Genomic DNA, 25690 nt, shown 5'->3' with positions numbered 1-25690 from the left:
TTTTTGGACACGTGCAATGTTTTCAACCAGAGATTACCATGTCTGTGTTTGGGTGTATGCTGTCCATTCATGGCATAATTATGTGTGATGCAGTATCCTCATAACCATTTGTATCAATGGCGACAAATTAGTCCAGAGGACTAATTGGTAGATTAAAAAATTCAGATACAATATATGTGTGAAGGATAGCTCAGTTGGTGGAGCATGAGACTCTTAATCTCAGGGTCATGTTCGGGCCCCATGTCGGGCAAAAAGATTCCTGCACTGCTCTGTGATATCTTTGATTTCATGTATCACAATAATTAAAATAATGGAGCAAAATGGAAGCAAATAACCCCATCAGGAAGAAATAAAGAGCAGAGGAGGCAGAGACGTAACATGGACCTGATGAAGTTTCAACAAAGACAGAAAAAAACAGAGACCAGGACCAATCTATGGAATTAAAAATGCTAGACAAGCAGATGACAGACTAAATTAAAATGGCATATCCCTTGCTGTACACATCACAAAGTATCTGCCAAGAGGTTGCTTTCATGGCAACGAGGGCAGGGTAGGGAAAAAACCAACCTAAATTCTCACACCTTTAATAGAGCCAATGTGGCATAGTGGTTAGAGTCTTGGACTAGGACCCGGGAGAAGAGGGTTCAATCCCCACTCAGTCATGAAGTTCCCTGGGTGACCTTGGGCCAGTCACAGCCTCACAGCCTAAACCACCTCACAGGGTTGTTGTGGGGATTAAATGGGTAAGGTAAGATTCACATACTCCACCTTGAGCTACTGGGAAGGGAGTTGAGATATAAATGCTATAAAATAATAATATCCTTAAAAATATATAGGTACAGATTGTTATAGTTTGGAAATTAAGGTAAAGGGACCCCTGACCATTAGGTCCAGTCGTGGCTGACTCTGGGTTTGCGACGCTCATCTCACTTTACTGGCCAAGGCAGCTGACGTACAGCTTCCGGGTCATGTGGCCAGCATGACTAAGCCTCTTCTGGCGACCCAGAGCAGCACACGAAAATGCCGTTTACCTTCCTGCCGGAGTGGTACCTATTTATCTACTTGCATTTTGATGTGCTTTCAAACTGCTAGGGGGGCAGGAGCTGGGACCGAACAATGGAAGCTCACCCCGTCGTGGGGATTCGAACTGCCGACCTTCTGATTGGCAAGTCCTAGGCTCTGTGGTTTAACCCACAGAGCCACCCATGTCCCTGAGTTTGGAAATTAGTTACTTAGTTACTTCTAAAATGGACATTCAAGAAGATAATAAAGCGGGGAGATACCATAGCTAAAGTTTATTTCTCCTGGTTATCATCTGGTTTCAGAATCCACCTTGTTGTGAAGATGAAACGAGTAGGAGAACCATGTAATAAACAAATAGTTGCACAGAAAAAGAATTTTCAGCAGATGTAGCTTGCAAGACGACCATTAAAGGTACAGGAGCCCTGTTCTCGTTTTTTCACCTGACCACCGTAATGGCAAGCAGATTAACACAACCTCATTGCCCATTCCTTGATGTAACAATCTTAATGAATGGAAAACTAACTGAGTTGCAGGGCTGCAATTAACAGGAAGGTGGGAGGTTTTAGAGTATTTCCCCCAGGATCGTTTCCGTAACCTACTTCTCCCAGCATCTTTTACGAACTTAGGTTTTGCTCCAAATATGTATTAGAGCAATGTGTTAGCAAATCTGAACCAAAGGCGTCAATCCACAGGATTCTTTTAGAGTGCCTGAGGGCTTGCACATACCCAACTGACTTTTTTTTTTTACTTGAATTCTTAGAATATGACCCCCTTCTGAACATCAGGATGGAAGCTAGTTTGAGAGAAAATGCATCAGACAGCAGCATTTCTCAAGAAACTACAAGATACATGTGGATTTAGGGTGACAACATGGCTTCAAACCCAAGTGGTGGGATTGCCCTGGAACTGGAATGAATAGCAATGGGTACACAGCCTCTGATACCACTTTTGCGAAAGATCTTTGTCAAATATCTTGGATAACATTCAGAATATGCAGCCTTGGTTGATGAGGAGTAGCGGCCTCTTTATAAGGCAGCATTGTATAGTCATAAGATCACTATACCAAACTAGGGACTATGCCAACTTTCCAAATGAGTGAAATTGGCAAATATTCCTGGCACATGACTGTGAAATTTGAACTTGACATTTCCCTCCTCCGATTTTACCCGTGTAAAGAGGAACTCTCCCTGTTTCCCAAGGCTTCTCAGAAACTTGTATAAGGAAGTACCTCAGATGTCTCTGACTCAGAAGAGTGTCATTTATTTGACACCTTATGCAACCAACCCACGCACACGGCTATTTTGCTGTTTATAACACTAATTCAGTTATACCTGATCTGCTGAATCACTAGATGGTACTACAAAGCTTTCTCTCTGAACATGAGGTCCCACTATCTTTATTCTCCTTCTCTGCTGTGCATTTGTAGCCTCATAAAAGACAAATTTTTTTAGAACACATTTTAAAGATGAATGCTCACAAGGGTGCCCATCTTACTGAGTCTTTGTTACCTGGTGTTTGCCTGGGGAAGATAGTCCTTTTATCCTGAACTAATTGTGTTTATTAAGCATCACTGCTCCTGTATGAGGGACCCTTCCAGACTCTTGTCATTTCCAGGTGAGATTCAGTTGGATACTAGCAAATTCCAGCTGCACAATTAAAGCTGACTTGGAGCTTTTCCACAACAAACCTGCTTCCCCACTCCCCTGCCTCCAAATAGGACTTTTTGCAACAACAACAACAACAACAACAATAAACTGGTGGGAAAATGCACTGGATAGTGTGGGATAACACTTGCTTGATGCTATGTTGTGTGTCCTCCATGCAAGAAAATCAGAATGGATGCTCAGTAAATCACCTACACTGTCTAACCTCCCGGCAAACGTTGTGCAAACAAATCAGAATGAATGCACAATAAGCAGGTTGTCTGGAAGTGACCTGTTCAAGTTGAGATCTGCACCAAAGGGCCTTTGCTGGGTGCTCATGCTGGCAGAAGTGAGACAGGTGGCTAATGGAGAGAGAAACTTTTCTGTGGTTGTAACAGATTAGCGGAGCTCTCTCCTGTGAGACATTTGCTTTAACAAAAATTTACACACCCATTCTCATACATACACTATAGGGAGTATTCATCTCAACAGAGGATGATTCACAGATGATAAAGAAGAGGATTTAGAACTTCATTTCTAGGGAATAGGGATTTTAAAGCAATGCAGAAGAACTTCTGAAACTGCCTTCTGAAATGGTAGCATTTGGGTTAGGTTGATGAGATGGAAAAGAGGACTCCTGCACTTTTAATAGATGTGCAGAATTAGTGCTGGAATGGGAGACCAAAGATAACATGGTAAAGGTGACAATGACAAAATGGGCTATAGATATGGGTTACAACATAAAATTGTCTGTGGGGGAAAAACTGTGGGAGGAAAGCATGAATTTCTCTGCCTGTTATCTTATTAAGGAAAATCTTCAAACGGTGATGTACCAGTGGTACCTGACACCCAGCAAATTAGTGAAAATGTACAAAAAGGGGTCTAATTTATGCTGGAAGTGCCGCGAGATAGAGGGAACCCTGGTTCATATGTGGTGGTCGTGTAAGTACGCTAGAGAGTTTTGGGAAATGATTCCCAAAGAATTAAAAAAGATTCTAAAACTCATGTTTCCCAAAATATTAGAGGCCTTTCTATTAGGGATAATACGGGATGACATTCCAAAAAAGGCACGCTTTGTACTCGACTGCTGCAGCTAGAATAGTACATGTGAAGAAATGTAAAGAATAAGAGATACCCACGAAGGAATTTTGGCAGAACAAATTGATAGAATACATAGAATTAGTAGCCATGACCGTGGAATTAAGGAATGAGGATGAGTTAAAGTGAAGAGTACAGTGGAGGTGTTTCGGAGATTATGCAATTTAACCTACAAATAGGAGTTAACATATGAGCAACAGATAACATCAAAAACACTTGAGATGATAATGGGTGAAATATCAGTATAAGCAGCAGATCAAGATTTCCCTAGAATGCTACAGAGAGATGGACTGAGAACTCTTTGGAAAAGATATAAGTGATGGGCACTGTATGATGTGTGTATAAAAGCTGTTAAAATCGCACAAACAAAAGTTTTTAAAAATAGATGTGCTGAATTGGGCTTTTCCACAGGTTTCAGCTTCTCAAGAGATGAACAGAAAAGGCACAAGGGCACTTTTGTATCTGTTCAGCCTAGTCTGGAAAAGGTTCTATCATGTGGCATTTCTGAATGTGCAGTTAAATTTGGAGGCCTCAAATGTCCCCACTGAACAAGAGATACAGCCCCAGCATTCTGAGATATTGGTTCAATTACAATTTGTTCAGACAGAGTTGACTGGGCCATATTTCATTCAGCTACTTGGAGCTAAAAAGCAGCTGAGAAACAATGGATTTGGGTGGGCAATCAATGAGAAAACAAAACTTGAAGAAGCAGATTGCTTAAGTCAAATGCATGCATACACCAGCATAATTTTATACATGACTACACAAAAGCAGATTCCACTGGGATCTGCTTCTCTGGATTTTAGCCTAATAAACATAATTGGAACAAATAATGCAACCCTCAACTTGTTTACTCAGAGGCTCCTTCGGGAGAAGGTGTGGGTTAGACGTTGAAATAATCATCATCATCATCATCATCATCATCATCATCATCAATATAAATAATAAAAAGCCCCACTGAATTCAATGGCATTTATTCCCCTGGAAATGTGTTTAGGATTGCCGTCTAAAGGGGGCAATCCTACAGCAAGATCAACAGGTTAGGATCCAGCTATGTTGAGATTTTCCCAGCATAAGCAGGCTACACTGGTATAAATCTCTCACCCTTGACTCGGCAAAGATGCACAGTGCATCTCTTGCATCCTGGGTCAACTAAGACCTAGTCACCTGTCGAACCCAACAGACCTTAAGTTAGTGTAAGCCAGCCTTTCTCAAACTCGGGTCCCTAGTTGTTGATGGACCACAACTCCCATCTTCCCTGACCACTAGTCCTGGTAGATAGGGATAATGGGAGTTGTAGTCCAACAGCATTTGGGGACCCAAGGGGTGTGTGGTAGCACCTGAAGTGGGTGGCTGAGGACTTAGGCTGGATCCCAGGCCCATTCGGCTTGGTCATGTTACCTTGGCAAGCTGGCATAAATTAAAGGTAAAGGGACCCCTGACCATTAGGTCCAGTCGTGGCTGACTCTGGGGTTGCAGTGCTCATCTCACTTTATTGGCCGAGGGTGCTGGCGTACAGCTTCCAGGTCATGTGGCCAGCATGACTAAGCCACTTCTGGCGAACCAGAGCAGCACACAGAAAGCCATTTACCTTCCCACCGGAGAGGTACCTATTTATCTACTTGCACTTTTTGGCATGCTTTTGAACTGCTAGGTTGGTAGGAGCAGGGACCGAGCAACGGGAGCTCACCCCGTCGTGGGGATTCGAACTGCCAACGTTCTGATCAGCAAGTCCTAGGCTCTGTGGTTTAACCCACAGCGCCACCCGCATCCCGGCATAAGTTAAGCTGGCAAAAAAAGGTGGTGGAACTCAACTGCTATTTTAAAGGCTTGTTTCCCTCTGCCTGGCTGAGGACAACTCAGCCAACAGCAGCCCAAATGCTGAACGGAATTTGGCTCTGTTCTAACTTTATGCCTACTTCTTGTGTATAGGATTGCTCCCTAAGTCACTTCTGCTGATCTTGAAAATGTCTGCAAGGGCTATGTTGGAGTTAGTCTCAAGACTGTTGGCAGAGTTTCCAGCTTTCCGACTGGCCCCTGTATTTGTCTTTCTAACAGCAAGTCAATGTACATTAACAGATGATGAGGTTTCTCTCCCTGTTGTTGACAGCTTCAGTTGTGGAAGGCATCCAGGCACTGTGGGGAGGGGGCATAGGCTGGAATAATTTCCTGGTTAGCTGGAATTTGGCTGGCCAAATGCAAAAGAGGACAGGCCTCCCAGACCTGTAACAGTTGTGCGGAAAAGAGAACTTCAGCACGAAAAGTTGCATAGCTGAATTTTGCTCTTCTATGTAGCTATCAAAGGTCCAGCAGCTCCTTTGCAACTCCTCCGCAGGCACCAGTAAGTGTGACTTTAGTCCTGTTGTGAGACAAATCAGGCAATCCTCCCATAAATGTAATTGATTTGCAACACTGGCTTTCCAAGCGCATAATTTTATGTGATTTTTTTTTTTAATGCAAAGTTTAAAAAAGAAGTTAATTGCCTGGGTGTTCTTAGAGGCTCAAAACCAATCTTACCTGTGCTGTAATTGAAAGATAAGATGTCTATATAGAAATCAAAGAGAACCTCATATGTAATTTAAAGGACACCTATCCTTACAACTTATCAGATAAGTTGAGTAGATAAGGAGATATGCACTTTGCATTATCAAAGGTACAGTAGGAACTTAATGCTCTGCCAAGACGTAGGAGGAATTCTCTTACTTTTAACCCTCAAGCTGTCCACATGAGAGGACTTTTTCTGGTTGTCTTCCTAAGCAGCCTTAATGGACCATACTGTATGTACCACTGAACTCTGAGACTTCTTTCTGAGTAACCATACCTAGCATCAGGTTACAGTCTCTCTCTTTTTGAGATTTCTGCTAAGCAAAGATGTGGAGCTACAGCTGCCATCAGCCCCAGAACCATGGCCAATGCCCAGGGAGGATTGTAGTTGCGCTTCAGCAACATCCGAAGGACCAAAGGTTCTCTGCACCTGGACTGGAAAAAACAAAATGGAGGCAAGAAACATTCGCCAGCTCTGGAAATTCTTCACTGTTGTCAATGGAAGTTATAGTTGTACTCTTATGCAAGGAGTAAGCTCCACTGAAGATAGTAGAGCTTCTCAAGAGGCAAGGGCTCCCCCAATGTGATGTCATGCACTTGACAGTGTGGGGAGCTTGGGGGCAGAGCCAAACACCCTCTGAAAAATGAGGGGGCCTGGCCCTTCATACTGGCCCAAGTGCATGATGGCCTTGGTTCAGTATACCTGAAGGAGCGTCTTCACCCCCATTGTTATGCCCAGACACTGAGGTCCAGCGCCGAGGGCCTCCTGGCGGTTCCCTCGCTGCGAGAAGCCAAGTTACAGGGAACCAGGCAGAGGGCCTTCTTGGCAGTGGCACCCGCCCTGTGGAATGCCCTCCCACCAAAGAGAAAAACCAACTACCAGACTTTTAGAAGATATTTGAAGGCAGCCCTGTTTAGGGAAGCTTTTAATGCTTAACAGACCATTGTATTTCAATATTTTGTTGAAAGCCGCCCAGAGTGGCTAGGGAAACCCAGCCAGATGGGTGGGGTATAAATAATAAATTATGACTGTTGTTGTTGTTACTTCAAAAAATATATTCGGGAGGCCGAATCTGCCTCGGCCCCTAGGAGTCAGCACCTATGTTAGTGAGATTTCCACTTGAGCACAAATGCATTGAATTGCATTGGTACTTTTCTTTTAAAATGTTCTTAATGGGAGTGCCTGGTGACACTCCTGCCTCATTAGCTCTGCATACAGAGAAAATATTTACTTTCTCAGTGTGGCCTCATACCCTCTCCTTTTCCTGAGTATCCGTGGTGTGAGAAAGCTTCTCCTCTTCCCAGAGGGGAGGGGTTGTGAGTGGGAATCACTTCCTATGCTTGCAGGGGGGCGTGGCGAAGTCCCCTGAGTCACTGGAGCCCTGGGGTGGCTGGGTGTGTGTGGTTTAGCCAGATTTAAACGGCTGCAGGCCCACGAGCTCTCCCTTGCTTTTCCGGCTTCCAGGGATCACCCACCCGCCCTCCTTCTAGGTTTTGCTTCAGCTCCTGACCTTGCTATGGACTTCGGTTGGTTGCCTTGGTTGTCCAAGGGGCCTGGTAGGAATTTTTTCCAATTGGCAGATTGGCACCAGCCACTACCTCGTAGCAAATTGTCACAACTTTGTAAGGTTTGGCGGTTAGGCACTGGAAAATGTGTTGCGTGTTGGAGGGGAGGTTGTGGCCATCACCTACCCCTCCCCTTGAAGGGTATCCCGTTAAAGGAACCCATTGGTCATGGTTCCTGTCCGATGCGCAGGTGGTAGCTAGGGCCATGACAGGACCCTCTGGTAACTCTAGGGGAAAGCTTCCAGTTGATTTGAATCAACAAGCTCCCTCTACAGGTTGTTAACCCTTGTGTGACTCCCTGCAGAGCGGGCAGGAGTCAAGTATAGTGTGTTCGGATCCAATGTCTCAGCCAGAGGTCAGCAACCTAAGGCCCACGGGCCAGTTCCATGGATCGGCGTGGGGATTCCGTGCTTTCCCCCCTGTGGCACCAATTTTTTTCTCGTCGCAGGGACCGACTTCTGGGTCAGAAGAGCATGTGTGCATGCACACGGACACTCCTCTGTCCTGAAAGTGCACCGGAAATAGCGTGTGCGCACGGGCACACACACTCCGGCCCACCGAGAGGTCTGCGGAGGAGTGGACTGGCCCAGCCTCAAAAAACGTTGTGGACCCCTGGCCTAAGCCAGTACCACTCACATTCTGTAACCAATAAAGTTGTGGCCTTTTTAAGCCCATTAACCTAAATACTTGTGTCCATGGGTCTTATTTCATCACCAAGCAGAGAGCGGGGCCTCGACTCACAAAATCCAGACTGAGGGAGGAAAAAGTGTGGGATGGCAACAGTTTGGAGGGAAACGCCATTAGGACAATGGAGAATTAATGGAGAATTAACACCATTTGGACAACAGAGAAGCACAGGAAGCTTGCTATTAACGTTAAATGACAGTATGGATGAGTAAAAGAAAAAAGTAGCAACTTCAGGCTGGACACGCATTGTAGCTTGGTTTATTTTTGCCCAAAGAGTTGAAAGTGACATTATGTGTGTGTTTTAGGCAACAGTGCATATCTCCTTCAACTGTACTAGAATTGAACACCTGTTTGCAGCTTTTTCACATGGAACCTGTAGTGTGGACCTTTTCGTTTTGGTGATGGAGACTAGAATATGCAAGAACCAGTTACCACACCTGCTAAATTACTTTTGGAATGTTAGGTTTAGGGGGCAGGCACATCAATCCAGCAAAGGTTTGTTTTCACCAAAAGGAAACCAGAGGGTTGCCATGAAGATCACACACACACACACACACACACACACTAGGGCAAGGCATGGCATGGAGAACCTGTGCTTCTTCAGATGTTGATAGGCTACAGCTCCCATCATCACTGACTGTTGGTCAGGCTGGCAGAGGCTGATGGGAAATGGATCTGGCCGGCCACTGTTTCCCCATCTCTGTACAAGAGATTCATATCATTGCTTTAAGTAGTCATGCTTAGGTTGGACTGTAAATCCAATTCCACTGTTTTCTGTGGGGCATGCCTCCCAGTTCTCCTCATGTTTATTTGGAAGTAAGAAATCTGAATTTGTACATCATAAGGCATTTCCGAGCAAGTGTGCAAAGGATTGCAGTCTTAGTCACCATGTTTAATTTTTTCAGGGTTGTACACAGCAGGCATTGTCTTACTAGGACAGTTGCTCTGAGACATGCAATGCTATGGATGATTTAAGGGAGCAAATTCTGCAAAGTGCTATGCACTCATGTGGCGAAAGAGTTTCTCCACACTTTGGCATATGGTGCAGAATATGGCATTTCTTTTTCAACATCTGTCCCACAACGGCAACTCATTCTTTGCTCCGCTTTTGGCACATTCTTTTTCCCTGAATCGTGGAAAATAGCATGCTTGCTGCTTAGAATTCGTCATTTAAGCTGTGCTTGCCAAATGCATATTTTAAATAGAAAACGCAGAGCAATAACGTTGCCACATTAAATCACAGCACCCAGAAGTGGGTTAATTGATCTTTTTCATGTGCTAGAGCTTTGGCTAAGAATCTTTGAAGCAAATAGTCCTCTGTCTATAGTATTTATTTATTTTTATTTATTTATTTATTAAATTTGTAGACTGCCCTTTATAGACAGATCTCGGAGAGATTTACAGCATAAAAATACAAAATAAAACCACAAAGTACATATTAAAAACAAGAACAAAACAAACCATTAACCCCCCTCATAAACACATTTAAAAGGTCATAGACTGTTCATCAGCCAAAGGCTTGGTTGAAGAGGAACTCTTTTGCCTGATGCATATAACTGTACAATGAAGGCACCAGACAAACCTCCATGGGGAGAGCATTCCACAAACAGTAGACAATTTTTCTCCCTGGAAAAAGCAGCATTGTTTTTGAATCAGAGGTGTCAACTTGAATAAAATAGTGAGGGAGCCAAGGTAATCACAAGATGCATATCCATTTGAATGGCAGTGCCTATCAACTTTGGGGAGACGAGCCCCCTCAAATAATTTATTGTTGGGCCAAGGGATCTTGGCTTCTAGAAGTTGGCTGCTATGATTTGGAAACAATGAATTTGGACTGGAGGGATTATCACCATTCTTTGCTTAGAATGGACCACCTGTAACCAATCTGTGAAGTGGGTTAAAGCACACAAAGCTAAAGCAATGTGCCTCAACTTTAAAAGTTCAGGGAATTCAGGGCTTAATTTGAGAGAGGAGCATTGCTGAAGTTGTTAGTGATAGTTGTTTAGATAGTGATTCATAAACCCATGTTGTTGTTGTTGTTGTTGTTGATGATGATGATGATAACGGTTCAGAATATGAATTTGTCTGCCCTGTAATGATCAGCTGCGTCAAGCATCATTTCCCAGTTCTTCTGTGTTCACGCTGGCCAGACTACTTTGTAGGTGCACGCATGAAAGGTCTTAATAACCTCTTACTCCCTATGAAACTCTCATTGATTGTGACTTCCGGGGAGGAGATGGTGGACTGAACATTTTTTGTTGACAACTCTTTGACAGAGATCATTATGTGGTGATTAATGATAACCAAGCCATAAATTGTAGAGTTGGAAGGGACCCTGAGGATCAGCTAGTCCTGTTCCCTGCAGTGCAGTTGCCCCATAAGGGGATCAAACCTGCAACCTTGGCATTATCAGCATGATGCTCTAACCAACTGATTTTAGATTTAATGGTATTTATAATCTAAAGCCATAGGAGAGCATTAAATAGTTAGCCACTTATTTAATGTATGTATGTATTTCTAAATAATTTCTAATCCCTGCCAAGCTGTGCATGGAATTCCAGGTGTCTTGGTCCCCATTCAGGGTCTGTGCTCCTTTGGAGAATTCAAGATGGGGTGGAACTGTTGTAGCTTTAAGAAATATGGTCTATTCACATATTCACACTTTTACATGGAGGGAGTACAGACCATACAGCATGGCCATCTCAAGAGGGGCTTGTCCACCACAGTCCAATGTATCTCTCCCAGCCTGCCTTCAGCCAGCCTGCACAAGGCTATACTCTTCCATTGGGAGTTGCTGACACATGCTTCTCTCCTCCTCCTCCCTCCTCCAAAGTAAATCCTCCATTCATCATATTGTGTGTTGGCTCCTGCGTTGATTCAGGTTCGTTCTCCTCGCCGGTTGAGTCTGGATCAGCAAAATACCTTTTGTGCACCTGGTAGACTAACAACATTGGCACGACATGTCAAAGGTCATAATAGACAGGATTGAAAGAATTTCAGCACTTAACCGAACCTGGTGTATCAAGGAAGAGCTGGGCTGTGATCTGGTACCCGCTTACCCATGAGTAAGCCCCACTGAACTAAATGGGACTTTTTTCTGAGAAGATATAGCTAATAGTGCACTGTTGTGGTTAAGGCTGGTAAAGGTAAAGGATAAAGGGACCCCTGACCATTAGGTCCAGTCATGACCGACTCTGGGGTTGTGGCGCTCATCTCGCTTTATTGGCCGAGGGAGCCGGTGTACAGCTTCTGGGTCATGTGGCCAGCATGACTAAGCCGCTTCTGGTGAACCAGAGCAGCGCATGGAAACGTCGTTTACCTTCCCGCCGGAGCGGTACCTATTTATCTACTTGCACTTTTTTGGGGGTGCTTTCGAACTGCTAGGTTGGCAGGAGCAGGGACCGAACAACGGGAGCTCACCCCGTCGCGGGGATTCAAACCGCCGACCTTCTGATCGGCAAGTCCTAGGCTCTGTGGTTTAACCCACAGCGCCACCCGCGTTCTTAAGGCTGGTATTGCTTGCTAATGCTGAGGAGTGCTTAACAGCCAACCTCTCTTCCCAGAGATTGTAGTTCTGGGGTCTCCAAACAACTCTCAGCAGCTTAGCGAACTACAGTTCTCAGGATTCTTTGGGGAAAGCCATGGCTATTTAAAGTGGCAGGATACTGCTTTAAATGCATGGTGCAGATGAGTCATTAAGATGATACACTGCGCACAACTTAAGGTCTCATTTGCACAACCCAGAGAGTTATAGAATCATAGAACTGTAGAGTTGGAAGGGACCCTGAGGATCATCTAGTCCAACCCCCTGCAATGCTGGAATATGCAGCTGGTCCATACAGGGATCGAACCTGCAACCTTGGTGTTATCAGCACCATGGTCTAACCAACTGAACTGAAGCATGTTCTGCTGTAGACTGGAAGGGAATTGAACAATACTGGGTATATGTGGCTGCTGTATGGCTCAATAGCCACCCCTGAGAGATGAACAATAAATCATGAACACTAGTCTTGAGATGAAATTACGGCCAAGGCAGGCGGTGGAAGGCCTTGTTGAAGTCAACATGCAAAACTTTGTGAGTTTCCATGTAATGGTTTAGAGCAGTTTGTTAGCCTGTTTGCTCTCTCCCTAGGTGCAGTGGCCTTCGAAGCTGGAGCCACACCTGCAACAATGCTTTGCTAATCATGGTTTCTGATTCCGATTTGCTGGCTGATTAGCCAATTCAGACACTGCACCAAACGGTTAAGCTTTACTATCCGTGTTTTAGCATGAGGTTTGAGCTGAGCCAGGTGGCATATTCTGCTTACGTTGTTGGACAACAGCAAAGGTTGCGACTGGATTGGCAGCCAAGTCCGCTCACCCCTTTTGGGGCGATCCTTTGTCTTGGATGGAGGGGAGGTTGTATTCTCTGCCTGCCCTTCCAAAGGCTGGGGTATCCCGTTAAAGGGATATGGGGAGAGTGGTCATGTCCACATGCACATGTGGGGCCAGGGCCAGACGGCAGTCCCTGTGGGGATGACCCTGTTTGATGTAAATCTTACGAACCCCCTCCTGGATTGACCTATGCGGGCAGGCCAGAAGTATTTCAATTGCCCCATGCCCAAGCCAAACATCTTTCATCTGTATTCAATAGAGTTGTGGCCTGTTTTGATCCAAACTGATCATATTGGCCTCTTATTTATATGGGTTGGGGAATGGGGAGCACAAGGCAATTTACTTGTACAGTTTGCAACCTTGATGATTCTTGGATTTGTTAATTCATTTATGAGCAGTATTGACCAAGTCAGAGTTTCTTGTTCTGTTTGGTTATTGTTTTTAATTATATATATATATATATATATAGAGAGAGAGAGAGAGAGAGAGAGTGTTAAAAGAAATGGAGTAAAAAATCCTTGTTCTATTGCAAACTGATAAAAAGTGGGGAGAAAGAGATTAGAATGGGGTGTACATAGGGTGACTTACCTCCCAGAAACATTGCTGCAAGTATTAGCTGGAAAATACTGTAGATGAGTGGGAAAGTAAACATCAGCTCCAATTGTTCTGGGCTGAATGAGAGCTGTACTATGGTGGAAGCAAGTTGAGTATTCTGCATCCCCGTTTCCAGAGCTACAGTACGACACCTAAAAGAAATGACATTATTAAAAAATCACACACACACAACCACATAAGGAGACTTAGGGTGCTTTCACACCCCACACTAAGATTTTACTGTGAAATCACCACATCTTGTTCACTCTCTCTTTATGGTGAATCTGCACAACACCATCACCCAAACATTCTCATCTTGAATAATAATAATAATAATAATAATAATAATAATAATAATAATAATTTTATCATTTATACCACCCCCATCTGGCTGGGTTTCCCCAGCCACTCTGGGCAGCTAACAGGCTATATCTGCCTGCTTCCCTGTAACTTCACTTCTTGTATATACAGTGGTACCTCGGGTTAAGTACTTAATTCATTCTGGAGGTCCGTTCTTAACCTGAAACTGTTCTTAACCTCAAGCACCACTTTAGCTAATGGGTCTCCTGCTGCTGCCGCGCCACCAGAGCATGATTTCTGTTGTCATCCTAAAGCAAAGTTCTTAACCCGAGGTACTATTTCTGGGTTAGCAGAGTCTGTAACCTGAAGCATAAGTAACCTGAAGTGTATGTAACCCGAAGTACCACTGTATACAAGAATCTCAACAGGTATAGATGCCTTTAGCATCGCCTTTATAAAAGGTTGGAGTTTTAACATAGGTCTTGCCCTATTGAGATAGTAAACTTATCAAAGCTTAGCATATATTGATTACAATCTCAGCGGTGAGCACTTCTTAATGGTCCCATTGATCTATTCCTTACATTAACATTTTAATGAGCACTAAAATAATTTCTCTTTAATGAAAGAGTGATTATATACTATAAAGTCATAAAGGTATAATATGTTTGGTTTATCTATTTTTAAAAAGATTTTTAAAACAACTTAGCCATGTCGCTACAACAACAACACCGTGGTCTACTTGTGTTATAGAACCATAACTTTACAATATTATATTTTTTTTTCATGAAAATATATAGCTTGAAAAGAATTTCAAAGCTAATTAAAAGATCAATTAAGAAAAATAAACAAGGTCACAAAAAGGTACCTTCCACAAGGGTTATAATGAATATGACCTATGTCGCACACATTAGTGCTGACAGAACATAATGTGATGTACACATTGAAAAAGCACTGTGTTCCTGATAGTGTGACAGCCAATAGCACTTCTGCTGAGAGGTTTCTTCCCATCTAGCGGTATATAAAATTTGTAAAATAAATAAAATAAATATGAGCAATGATTGGGTAGGCTGGGAGCAGCTCTGAACTGGCAGTAACATCATCATCATGTTGTTTTTTTAAATAAAATGCTTAAATTTACCTAGGGCTATACAATAATTTTTTAAAAAACATACACACTTTAGAAATTGTCCTCATGTTATATATTTAAACAATGGACCTGGCTTGCCTGCATCACTATTATGTTTATGAGCTACATTTTTTCATTAATCTGCACATGGCCACACCAAACCAGAGATTTCACACAGTATACACTGAAAAAGGTGGTGCAAAAGTAGACCTACTCAGTTTGCAATACACTAGGTAAATCTCTACCACTGGAAGTCTCAGGATGCAATGCTTTGGGTGCATATTGGGCAGTGAGACCCACTGAAATCAGTGGGGATCGATCCCAAGTTAGCATGCGTAGGATTGCACTCCCATTCTCTTAACTCTGTACCCAAGGGCTCAACGATATGACTGGAATAATAGGAAGGCTGGACAAGTGAGCAAGGAAGGCACTGGAAGTGAGCAAGGAAGGCACAAGGAAGATTTGACCAGGGGCAGCCAATCTGTATGCCTTCCAGAGATTGTTGGACTACAACATGCAACATCCCAGGACCCAGACCATGGACAATGCTTGCTGGCAATTGTAATCTCATCAACGCTTGGAGAGTGCCATGTTAGCTCCCCCTGCACTTGACCAAGGGCAAGATGGAAATAGTTTGAACGGAGGACGGTGGGTTCTTTAAGAATCGGTGTGAACTTCCCTGCTGAGCAACCTCACCTAAAATTGCTCACTGGCATTCTGAATGCACACCTTGAAATTGGCCCTGGGCGGCTTCACCTTGAGCTGATCCAAAGTCAATTACACGATGCATGAATGTGTGACTAGTATCCTACTGCATCAATGTATTTTGTGTCAGTGTACATTGCAAAACAGGGAGAAAGACCGAGACATTAAATTTGCAGATATAGCAGTAAGTGACCTTCCTGACTCTGCTGCGAAGTGCATCTTATATTGCCATTCCACTCATGTACCTTGCGGCTGCTCGGACCTGTATGCATATTGAGGCCTTTAAAGCAGGGTGCTGTCTGTCTACGCATGTATTTCAGTCCCTGATGTGCCTTCTCAACTTGACTGGCCTTTGCAAATCTCTGTTCTACAGCACAAACTAATGGGACGTCCTTTGGGTAATCACTGAGGGACTTGCCGGTCACCTCTCTGTGTTGAAGCCATTAGTCAGCTCCCAGGAAATGAGAAGACAAATTTGCTTGTGCACAGCACCAGATAAGTGGTTTGGGCATGGCTTGCGAAATGTTGCCGCAGTGGGGATGCTGAGGAACAACTATACAAAAGTATTTCTTATAGCTTTGTAGCTGCAGAAGAGCTGTGTGTCGGAAAAGGACAAAAAACAAGACGTTCTGCAACATGTTTGGAGCGTTCCAAAACGTTGCGATGCATTTGCAAGCATTACTCCAACGTATACATCAAGCCTGAAGGAAACAGAAGCTGTTCCATTCTTGTATTCCGGAGCCTTACCTGTGCCAGGATTGGCCAGCTATGCGAGCCAGAAAAAATCCCACCGAATAGCCAGCGAATGGGAAGATGGTTCCGATAATCCAGAGTGCAGGAGTGATGGTCCAGGAGCCCTGGTACAATATCCCTCCAACCACAGCTATGAGCACTATGAGAACGGCACCACCAATGGAACCAATCTGAGGGAGGAAAGAGAAGGTCAGTACACCTTGACATTTCTGGGTAGCTTTTGGATATGCATTTGGGGAATGTCACACCTTACCTTGAGTACGATTTTAGCTTTTGCGGGCCATCGATGCTTAAAAAATATTCCGAGCGAAGCGGGAATGACAAGTGCTACCAGTGAAATGCCTGGAAGGAGAAGAGGACAGGTTGGGCACAGAACTCTTTGCTTGAGAAGGGTGAGGTCCAAACAATACGATCGTTTGAAAATGCAAGTTTGGGGAAGGGGTCAATATATAATAATAATAATATAACAACTTATTTCTTATACCTCGCCCATCTGGCTGGGTTTCCCCAGCCACTCTGGGTGGCTTCCAAAAAGAGATTAAAAATACATTAAAACATCAGTCATTAAAAACATCCCTAAACAGGACTGCCTTCAGATGTCTTCTAAACGTCAGAAGGTCCCTGGCATCTTCATGTAGGACTGAGAAATACTCCTTGCCTTAAACCTGGGAGAGTCACTGCCAATCTGTGTAGACAATACTGAGCTGCATGGAGCATAGGCTCCAACTCTGTGGGGCTGGGGACACCTCACCCCCAAAGTACGAGGCAATAGGGCTGGGCCTCCTCATGGTCTCTTCCCGACACGCATGATGTGTCACACATGTGATGTCATGCACATGCGACGAGCCCCCCCCCCAATGTCAGGTGGAACTCTGGCATGGAGCAATGGTTGGATTCTGCACAAGGCAGCTCCCTGTGCCCTTTATTTCAGTTCCCATGCTTTCTCACACATAGTTGTCTTTTCTACCTTGAAGAATCAAATATTAATCAGTTATCTCATTCAGGAAGCTCATGGCTGTGTAGGTGGGGATTTTGCTGTGGATGACAGAGTGAGGGATTGCCCTAACAGGGTCACCCAGGGATTGCCATGCCTGAGACGGTGCCACTGATCAAAGTCCTGACAACTGCCTGCTGCACCATGCTGGCTCTTTGTTTGATAGCCTATAAAAAGTCACATGTTCACCCAACAGGATAACAAAAATACAGCTTTATTTCTCCTGTGGTTAATCGTTGTCATTCTGTGGCATACCTTTTCTTTTTTTACAACGCTATGAAGCATTGATTTTTGCCTTTGGGGTTCTACTTCTATAGTCGGCACTAGTTTAAAGCTTCTCCCGTTGTGTGGCATTCTAGGGTTTTTTGTTTCTCAGAAGAAGAAAAAATATAAGCAAATGGCTTCTTGCTTCTTGGAAGTGGAGGCAGAGAGTAATACTGTCGTCCCATTAGTGTGCCATGCACACAGCATGCCTTAGTACTAGAATGGTATAGATCTGAAGGCAATTTTGGATCCCAAGGCAACAAATGTTGATCAGAAAACGATACCCAAAGAAGTGACTGGTTAGCTGTAACCAATATGTGAAATTGCTCCATCCTTATTGCCTCTTTAGAGTTGCCCAGTTGCAAGCATCTGCTAAAAACAAAAGCCACAACTGCTGGAATTCCCTTACTACAGCCTAGATTCTACACCGAGCAAACCTATAACCCATTGACACCCACAAAGTCCTTCCCACTTTCTTCCTAGACCCTTTGAGGTTTCTTCCAGTCTCCCTTTCTCCCTTTCCTTGTCTTCGTCACTCATTGTTTCTCACATTCTTGCTTTCCAGGTCACTGACTACATTGTTCCTCTTCCTTTCAACACCCTATCACCTAACCAGCCATAAAATTCCTCTTCTCATTCTTATAATATACATCCCCTGTCTATCAAGTGCTGTGAAGTTTCTTCGGAGCTTTCTTAGCCCCTTGCCTCAGCTATTTCTTTTCTCTCCTTATTTTTCCAAGTCTCATTCTCTACTTACCCTTTCTTCATGCTCCCTCTTGGCTACTCCACATTCCTTGTGTCTAACCCTTTCCAATTCCAAAGCACCCCTACCGCCTAGAACCTGTTCCAAATATGCAATCTGAATCTGGGTGAGGTTTTAATTCCAGTCACACTAACATATTCCCCTCTCCTCACAGAAGCTGGACTGCAACCTGTTTTGTTTCCTTAGCAACTGAACATTCCATAACACACGGTCTTGGTTGATCAGTTTCACAGGAAGCTTTATCACCACATGTGCAGAACTATATAGATTGTTTTTTTTTCCAGAACTTCTGCTATGGCTGTTTTATGATATCATGTTTGGTGCAGAACACATCCAAGTGAGTATCTGAATTTGTTGGTAGCAATCTTCAGCACTCCACATCTAATGCCTGTGTTACCAACCTGTTTGGACTTTCTGCTAGCAAAAAACTGTGGACAGAGCTTGCACATTTATTTATTTTTTGTACATGGCAACTTGACAGTCTGGGCATGATCTTTTGGTTTTAAGTATATGAATAATATCACTGGCCACAAACTATACTAATGGTCACATTGGCTACCAGCCTGTTCTTCAGATCTGTTAAGGGGCCCATCACAGTCTTATACAAAGGATTCTTGATATAAACATACCTGTCTATTTATAATAGTTTGCTTGTCGCACCGTTCTCCCTATCTTCCATGTTCTTTTGGAAACATAAATTAGTTTGTTTTGTGTTTTCTTGGCACAATGGCTATTCCACGTTCGTTTAGTTAAAACATAAGTTCAGCATGTCTTTTCTTGCTGATTTTATCTCATCCCACATGAAATCTGGGAGCCCTTACAAATGCACCCCACAATTCATCCCAGAATTGAAGTAAATTTTGTGGAGATCTTGGCACCTGTCGGAAATGCCAGGGTGCAACTCTGCAGGGTGCAACTCAGTCCAGCTTCTACTGAGCATTTAAACTTCAAATGTTATCAGCACCATCATTCCATTTCCACAAAGGATGTTGATTGATAATGTGGAGACATAGATACACATCCCCTCAAAAAACAGAAGTGTGCATTGATACTGTCTTAACTGAACTTATAAGGGCACCATTGGAAGTGTAAGACACATCCTGGGCAAAAGCCTGGGGCACTCTGGTCTTTATTGTGAGGGACTATCCTACATTGTGCCAACGCAGACTGTGTAGCCTAGGAGGAAGCTACCCTGGAAGCTCAAATAAGTGTGCACATCTAGAGTGAGGGAATGGGAAATGATGAAGCAGCACAGTCACCAACCCCAAATTCAGCACTACAGAGGTGCTCTACACTTCTGAGTGTAGAGGTCAATGGTGCATTGGCATTGTAGACTTATGGCGGAATTCAGTGTCATGCTACAGCTAGTGTTCCACCAGCCAAAGCATTTCTGCTTGTTGGGTGTCCCATCTTGCCCTGGGTGCTGTTCTGGGGGTTCTCCTGACCAGGTTTGGGGGAGAGGGGGCAAAAGTCCCCTTGCATGAATGGGACTCACTGTGCCGGCTTCCCCTAGCACAAAAACTCAGTTGCATGGAGTCCTGAAGATGTATGATAAGAGAATGTTTGCTGTGGGAGAAGGTACAAATGTAACTTACCGATACTGTCGTAGGGGATTAAAAGGGAGCTGTAGTCTGTCCAAATTTTGGTATAAAGGAAGAGGCAAAGGGGCATCATTCCCATGGCCAGCAAAGTCGAACATGTTGTCATACTGATGCTGCAAGAGAGTTGGTTGTGATTACTGTTTGTACCATGCACAAGCTACAAATACTTTTTGCGTTGGTGAGTCCATGGCTTTTAAATGGAGGCTCAGCACAGGCTGGTTTAAGGATGTTGCTGGTTTAAAGCACACCACCAGAGCAGTTAGGGAAAATGTACAAAACTAGTTCAAATATATGTTGGAAGTGTAAGGAAAAGGAAGGGACATTTTATCATATGTGGTGGGATTGTAAGGTAATTAATTTTTTGGGGGGAAATGATATACAATGAATTGAAGAAAATGTTCCATTTAACATTTGTTAAAAAACCTGAAGCATTTTTGTTAGGGATTGTAGGGAAAGATCTGCCCCCAAAGCTGAAAAGCATCTTCATGTATGCGACAACGGCTGCAAGAGTTCTAATAGCACAAGGATGGAAGACTGAAGAAACCCCAACTAAAGAATCATGGCAAGAAAAAATGATGGACTATGCAGAACTGGCAAAACTGATATACAAGCTATGGGACAAGGATAACTGTGACTTTAAAGATGAATGGGAACCCTTTACAAAGTATTTGAAGATGCAACAAAGCGAACTGGACTCCTTGGCTGGCTTTGAATAAACATTCACAAACTTTTTATTGATAATAATCAGCTAAATAGTTTGAGGATCTATACAACACTGTAACATGCAGAAAACAGCACTTTTAGAGAAATCAAAGACTGAAACTGAGGGAAGTCGAGGGGTGGGTGGGTTCTGTGGGGGGGGGAATAAGGATGATATGTTTCTGGATAATATGTTTTGTTTAAATTTTGAATAAAAATTTTATTTTAAAAAAAGAAAAAGAAAGCAGTTGGAGAAGGTCTTATTCTCTCCTCTTCCTCGTAAGGCCCTTGGAAGAACTTCTATGCAATAGCAGGGTCATCTGAAAAGCACAGGAACTTTGGGAGCTGCTTCTGGGTTGTTCACACTATATTTGCTCAGTGGGGTTTTATGTCCCTTCAGTCTTGAGAGCACTGAGGAAGGAATGCTGTTTGATAGGATTAGGTGGGTAATCACAAGATGATGCCAAGTTAGAACGTGAAGCCTTTGGTCCTGAGAAAATTAAATTTTTGGCTACAAAGAAAAGTCAAAACTGGTAAATGCCAGAATTGAAGTTTAAAGATGGTGGCCAAAAGTCTTTAAGCACACCTACCTGGGAATAAGACCCACTGAAAACAATAGAATTTACTTCTGTGCAGAGATTATAGGATCACAGAAAGTGGCATTATTTAAAAACAGACCAATTCAGTCTTTTGCCAGACCGGGGAAAAAAAGAAGGAATTTACTCCTGTTCTCCATTAATGTTGGAAGTGGGTACAGATTTTTATTACAAAAGTACCGGTATTCTAGGGAAACTCCTTTGCCCTGGTGCAGAAAACACAAGGGATGTATGGGAGACAAAAGACAAGCTCTAGCAACATGTTATTGCAGGCATAAGTTTGTATGTTTCTCCATATGCATTCCATATGGAAGACCTTTCTCCCTGGCAAGCCATCCGGCACTGTGAAACAGCCCTTGTGGGTCTGAGGATCTCTGGAGTGGGATGAATATTTGCACTGTATAGTGTTTTACTTTGCTTTTAAATGTCCTGTCTGAGCACCGGAGTTTCAAAGGCAACTTGGTAGTCCAGCAGGTTTGAGACAAATGTGTGTATTAGGATGGGCCCCGATGCAGAATGTAAGAGTTGTGCCACATGAGATTAAAAACAACAACACCCTCATATATTCTGGCTGTCTTCAAATATTGAAAGGGCTGCCATGCAGAAAAGATGGCGCAGGATTCTTATCTGTTGCCACAGAGGGCAGGACTAGAATGCATGGGTGGAAATGGCCAGGAAGCAGATTTCAACTAAACATTAGGAGAACTGTCCCAAGGATAGGAACTGTTCAGCAGTGGAACAGAAGCTCTCCTTCACTGCAGGTGTTCAAGCAGAGTCTAGTCAGCCTCTGTCACTCAGGGATGCTAGCACTGCATCTCTGATAGTAGCTGATCAGCATCTGCTGAAAGAGACCTGCATCACTGATGTGAAACTGAGCTGTGTGTGTGTGTGTGTGTGTGTGTGTGTGTGTGTGTGTGTCTTACTATATGACCTTCAAGGTCTCTTCCTAATCAAAAGTTACTTGATTCAAAGCAGCCAGTCAGATGCTGCTGGAAGCTCTCAAGCAAAGTGTGGAGGTGATGGCCTTGATGGGATGGTTTGTCTCATAAAGGATATGCCTAGCATTTTAGGGTGGTGGAAAAGTTATTTCAGAGCCAAGTTACTCAAGACACTGGGAGGCATGTCATGTGATCTGCTGCACAACCCCCCCCCCCCAAAAAAAGCTCAAAACAGTCTCAAGGGTTGCTGAATCAGATCAAGGCAGCAGTACTGGGGGAAAGAGTGACTTACCATTCCCCCCCTGTGCCATTTTCCTAATGTACATTGCCCCTTATATTGCTTTTTGCCCCATCGAATAAACTCCAGGACAAATACTAATTTAGAAAAAAAACTTTAGGTGGGAAAATGTGTGCTCCAAATGGGAGTAGGATCTATTGTTAATTGCTGTTGCTACTATTACTACTACTGTAGTGGGTTCTCCTCTTATTTCAAAGTCAGGCTGAGGTCAAATGGAATAGCCACCAAGCATACTGTTCTCTATCTGTCCTTGCTGCTCTAACTGTGGCGTTAGAGTCAATAACTTTGCAGATGAGCCTGGAATAGTAGCCTGAGTAGGTAATACCAACCCAAAATATGTTTACCGATGGACTAGCATGCAATCGTTCATCATCAACAGACACAATCCAGATAACATTATTAGTAGCTCTATACATCCAGCAGCTTTGTATGGGTTTCTCCCTTCTGGGAAGTTCAGCGTAAGTTTGCCATGTGTCATCAAGGTTTGCTGTTCTATGGAGCCAAGATGCAGGCAAGTTCCAAGCAGCTTTCTGGATTGTGTGGCTTCATGCCACAATAAATTTTCAGTAATTTATGTATACAGAGTTGGCACTATAATTCAGGGAAGGATTTGAGTGAGATACCTTAGAGGCTATTCCTGTTCCAGGTATCTGCACATCATCATCATCATCATCATCATCATCATCATCTTTATTAAATTTATTCCATTACCTGTCCTTCACCCTAACATCCCAGCATGGGTTAGAACAATGAAAACACAACATTAGCATTAAAACACATTACTATACAATATGAAAATCAGTTTAAAAGAACTTAAGCTTAACAAAATAAGGTGGATCCTAAACATATACATCTCAAGAGTAAAAATCCAAGGAGAACAGATGTATCTTCAGCATTCACCGAAAGTTATATAATGAAGGTGCCAGCTGCACCTCTGGGAAGTTACACAACTTAGGGGCTGCCACAGAGAATATCATCTCCTGGACTGCAACTTCCTGAGCTTCTGAGGGCAGTGGAATGACCAAAAGGACACTCTCCACCAACATTAGCACCTGAGAGGGTCTGTAGGGAAGGAGGCAATTCCGTTGAAAGCCACTATCTCTTACCTTAGGTCCATGTCACCATCTACCCAGTAGGCTAAAATATTAGAAGATGTTCCACCAGGACAGCAGCCCATGATGATCACCACAACAGCTTGTATAGGAAGTATCTTGAAGGCGTACGACAGCACAAAACCAGTCAGAGGCATAATCCCAAACTGGCAGAGGAAGCCTACGGCTATGCCCCATGGCCTTCTAAGGTGTCCTAGAAATTTCTTCAGCTCCACGTTGCAGCCCATGGAGAACATCACCATTGCCAGCAAGATTGTTAGGACGGTGCTTAAAATTGTGCTCAAAACTCTGTTGAAATCGTCAGTAGACAGCACACAGGATGTGCCATTGCAAATTGTGGCGTTGGCAGAGCAATATGAAAAATTCGGAGTTGGCTGAGTTGTCCAAAAGTGAGAGGTCAAGATGCCTGCTGTGCTCGAAAGGTGGTCCTCCATTGTTACAGCAACGAAACACTCTGCTAACCTCTCAAACTCTGTATGGATGCTAGTAACTCAAAGCAGTTCATTTTTAAATGACAAGGGGCAATAAAGTGCTAAATAAACACTTGAACTTGGCCGCTGTCAAGGTTTAGAGCTGAGAACAACTGCTGAGTCACAACATTCCAGTTGTACAAATGAATATACAGACACTTTGAATCAATCATTTATCTCCAAATTTGACTTGGGGCCAATTTTTAATTTTAATATTTAAACACAAGGGCCATCAGGAAGGAATAGCGAATATAGTGAAATGAGGATCTCGAGGACCTCTTAAGGGCTTACTTTCTCATATTTATTTCTTTGCCTTGCTTTGTTTTTCATTTAACTTAATGTGATATGCCACATTTTAAAGCAGCTTTCCCCAACCTAGCCCCCTCCTGTTGTTGAAAGACTACTATTCCAATCATTTCCAGGCAGCATGGATTGGTGGGGCTTGTCACCCAACATCCAAAGGGCAACAGTGTCCTCATGCCCAACCCTAATATTTCCAGCTGAAAAATACAATGATAGGTGGTCTGTGTCTCCTTGTCTTATTCTGAAATGTTGAGGTGAAACGTGTCCTTCGTTCGCTCGTGGTCTTCTTCACGTGTGCATGTTTGTGTCTCTTTGTACACAAGGTTTATTATTGAAATTATCTTTCCTGGAAGATTGCCTGTTTTGACTACATTGCATAAAGGTAAGGACAGCGTGTTGGCATTCATGATAATCTTCTTGACTACCTGAGAAAATTGGTGATATCGTATGACTGTTGTCCTTGGCTGCAGTTGGAATTCAGGGGTCTCCAAGGAAAGGCAGGGCCAGTGTGGGGTGGAGCTCCTCACTCACAGATCTGCTCTGTATCCCCTTAGATCAACATCAGAGGTCCTTTTTTGTGGCTTCCTCCTTGAGAGGTCTGGAGGGTGGAACATGAGAATGGGCCTTGTCTGTAGTGGCTCTCTGTCTATGGAATGCTCTCCCCAGGGAAGTTTACCTGGCGCCTTCATTATATACCTTTAGGCACCAGCCAAAAACATTTCTTTTTAACCAGGCCTTTGGTTGATTTGATTGACATCCTATGTCCTGGGTGGAGGGGGGGTGTTGTTGTTTTTATTTTGATTATGTATTTTGTGGTTTTAGTTTTTGATTTTATTCTGTAAAACGCCCTGAGACCTCCTGGTATAAGGCGGTATAATAATAATAATAATAATAATAATAATAATAATAATAATACAGTGGTACCTCGGGTTACAAACACCTCAGGTTACAAACACCAGAAGTAGTACAACGGGTTAAGAACTTTGCCCCAGGATGAGAACAGAAATTGTGCGGTGGCAGCAGGAGGCCCTATTAGCTAAAGTGGTACCTCAGGTTAAGAACGGTTTCAGGCTAAGAACGGACCTCTGGAAAGAATTAAGTTCATAACCAGAGGTACCACTGTAATACTTGAATTTTGTCAGCTCTGGCCTGTTCTCAACTTAGACCTGTTGGTGACAGGACTGGCATAATCCAGATGGCAGCAGTGGTGAATATTGGGCATTGAGTGTGGCCTGGGAG

At 43.5% G+C, this 25690-nt stretch overlaps 1 protein-coding gene across 1 annotated transcript; it reads right to left on the bottom strand.

The window, feature by feature from the left end:
• Positions 1-11100: 11100 nt before the first annotated feature.
• On the bottom strand, positions 11101-24112 carry SLC10A2 (solute carrier family 10 member 2; the record flags this gene model as incomplete). The annotated part of the gene is made up of 6 exons (XM_079973160.1): positions 11101-11502; positions 13524-13681; positions 16408-16583; positions 16667-16755; positions 20030-20148; positions 23673-24112. 6 exons carry the CDS (start codon positions 24110-24112, stop codon positions 11333-11335), a joined length of 1152 nt encoding a protein of 383 aa, XP_079829286.1. The 3' UTR covers positions 11101-11332.
• Between the last annotated feature and the right edge of the window lie 1578 nt (positions 24113-25690).

Source organism: Podarcis cretensis (assembly GCF_951804945.1).
Source record: "Podarcis cretensis genome assembly, chromosome: 4".
NCBI classification, from domain to species: domain Eukaryota; kingdom Metazoa; phylum Chordata; class Lepidosauria; order Squamata; family Lacertidae; genus Podarcis; species Podarcis cretensis.
Note: the sequence above shows the minus strand (reverse complement) of the source record. Positions and strands in the feature narration are given on the sequence as shown.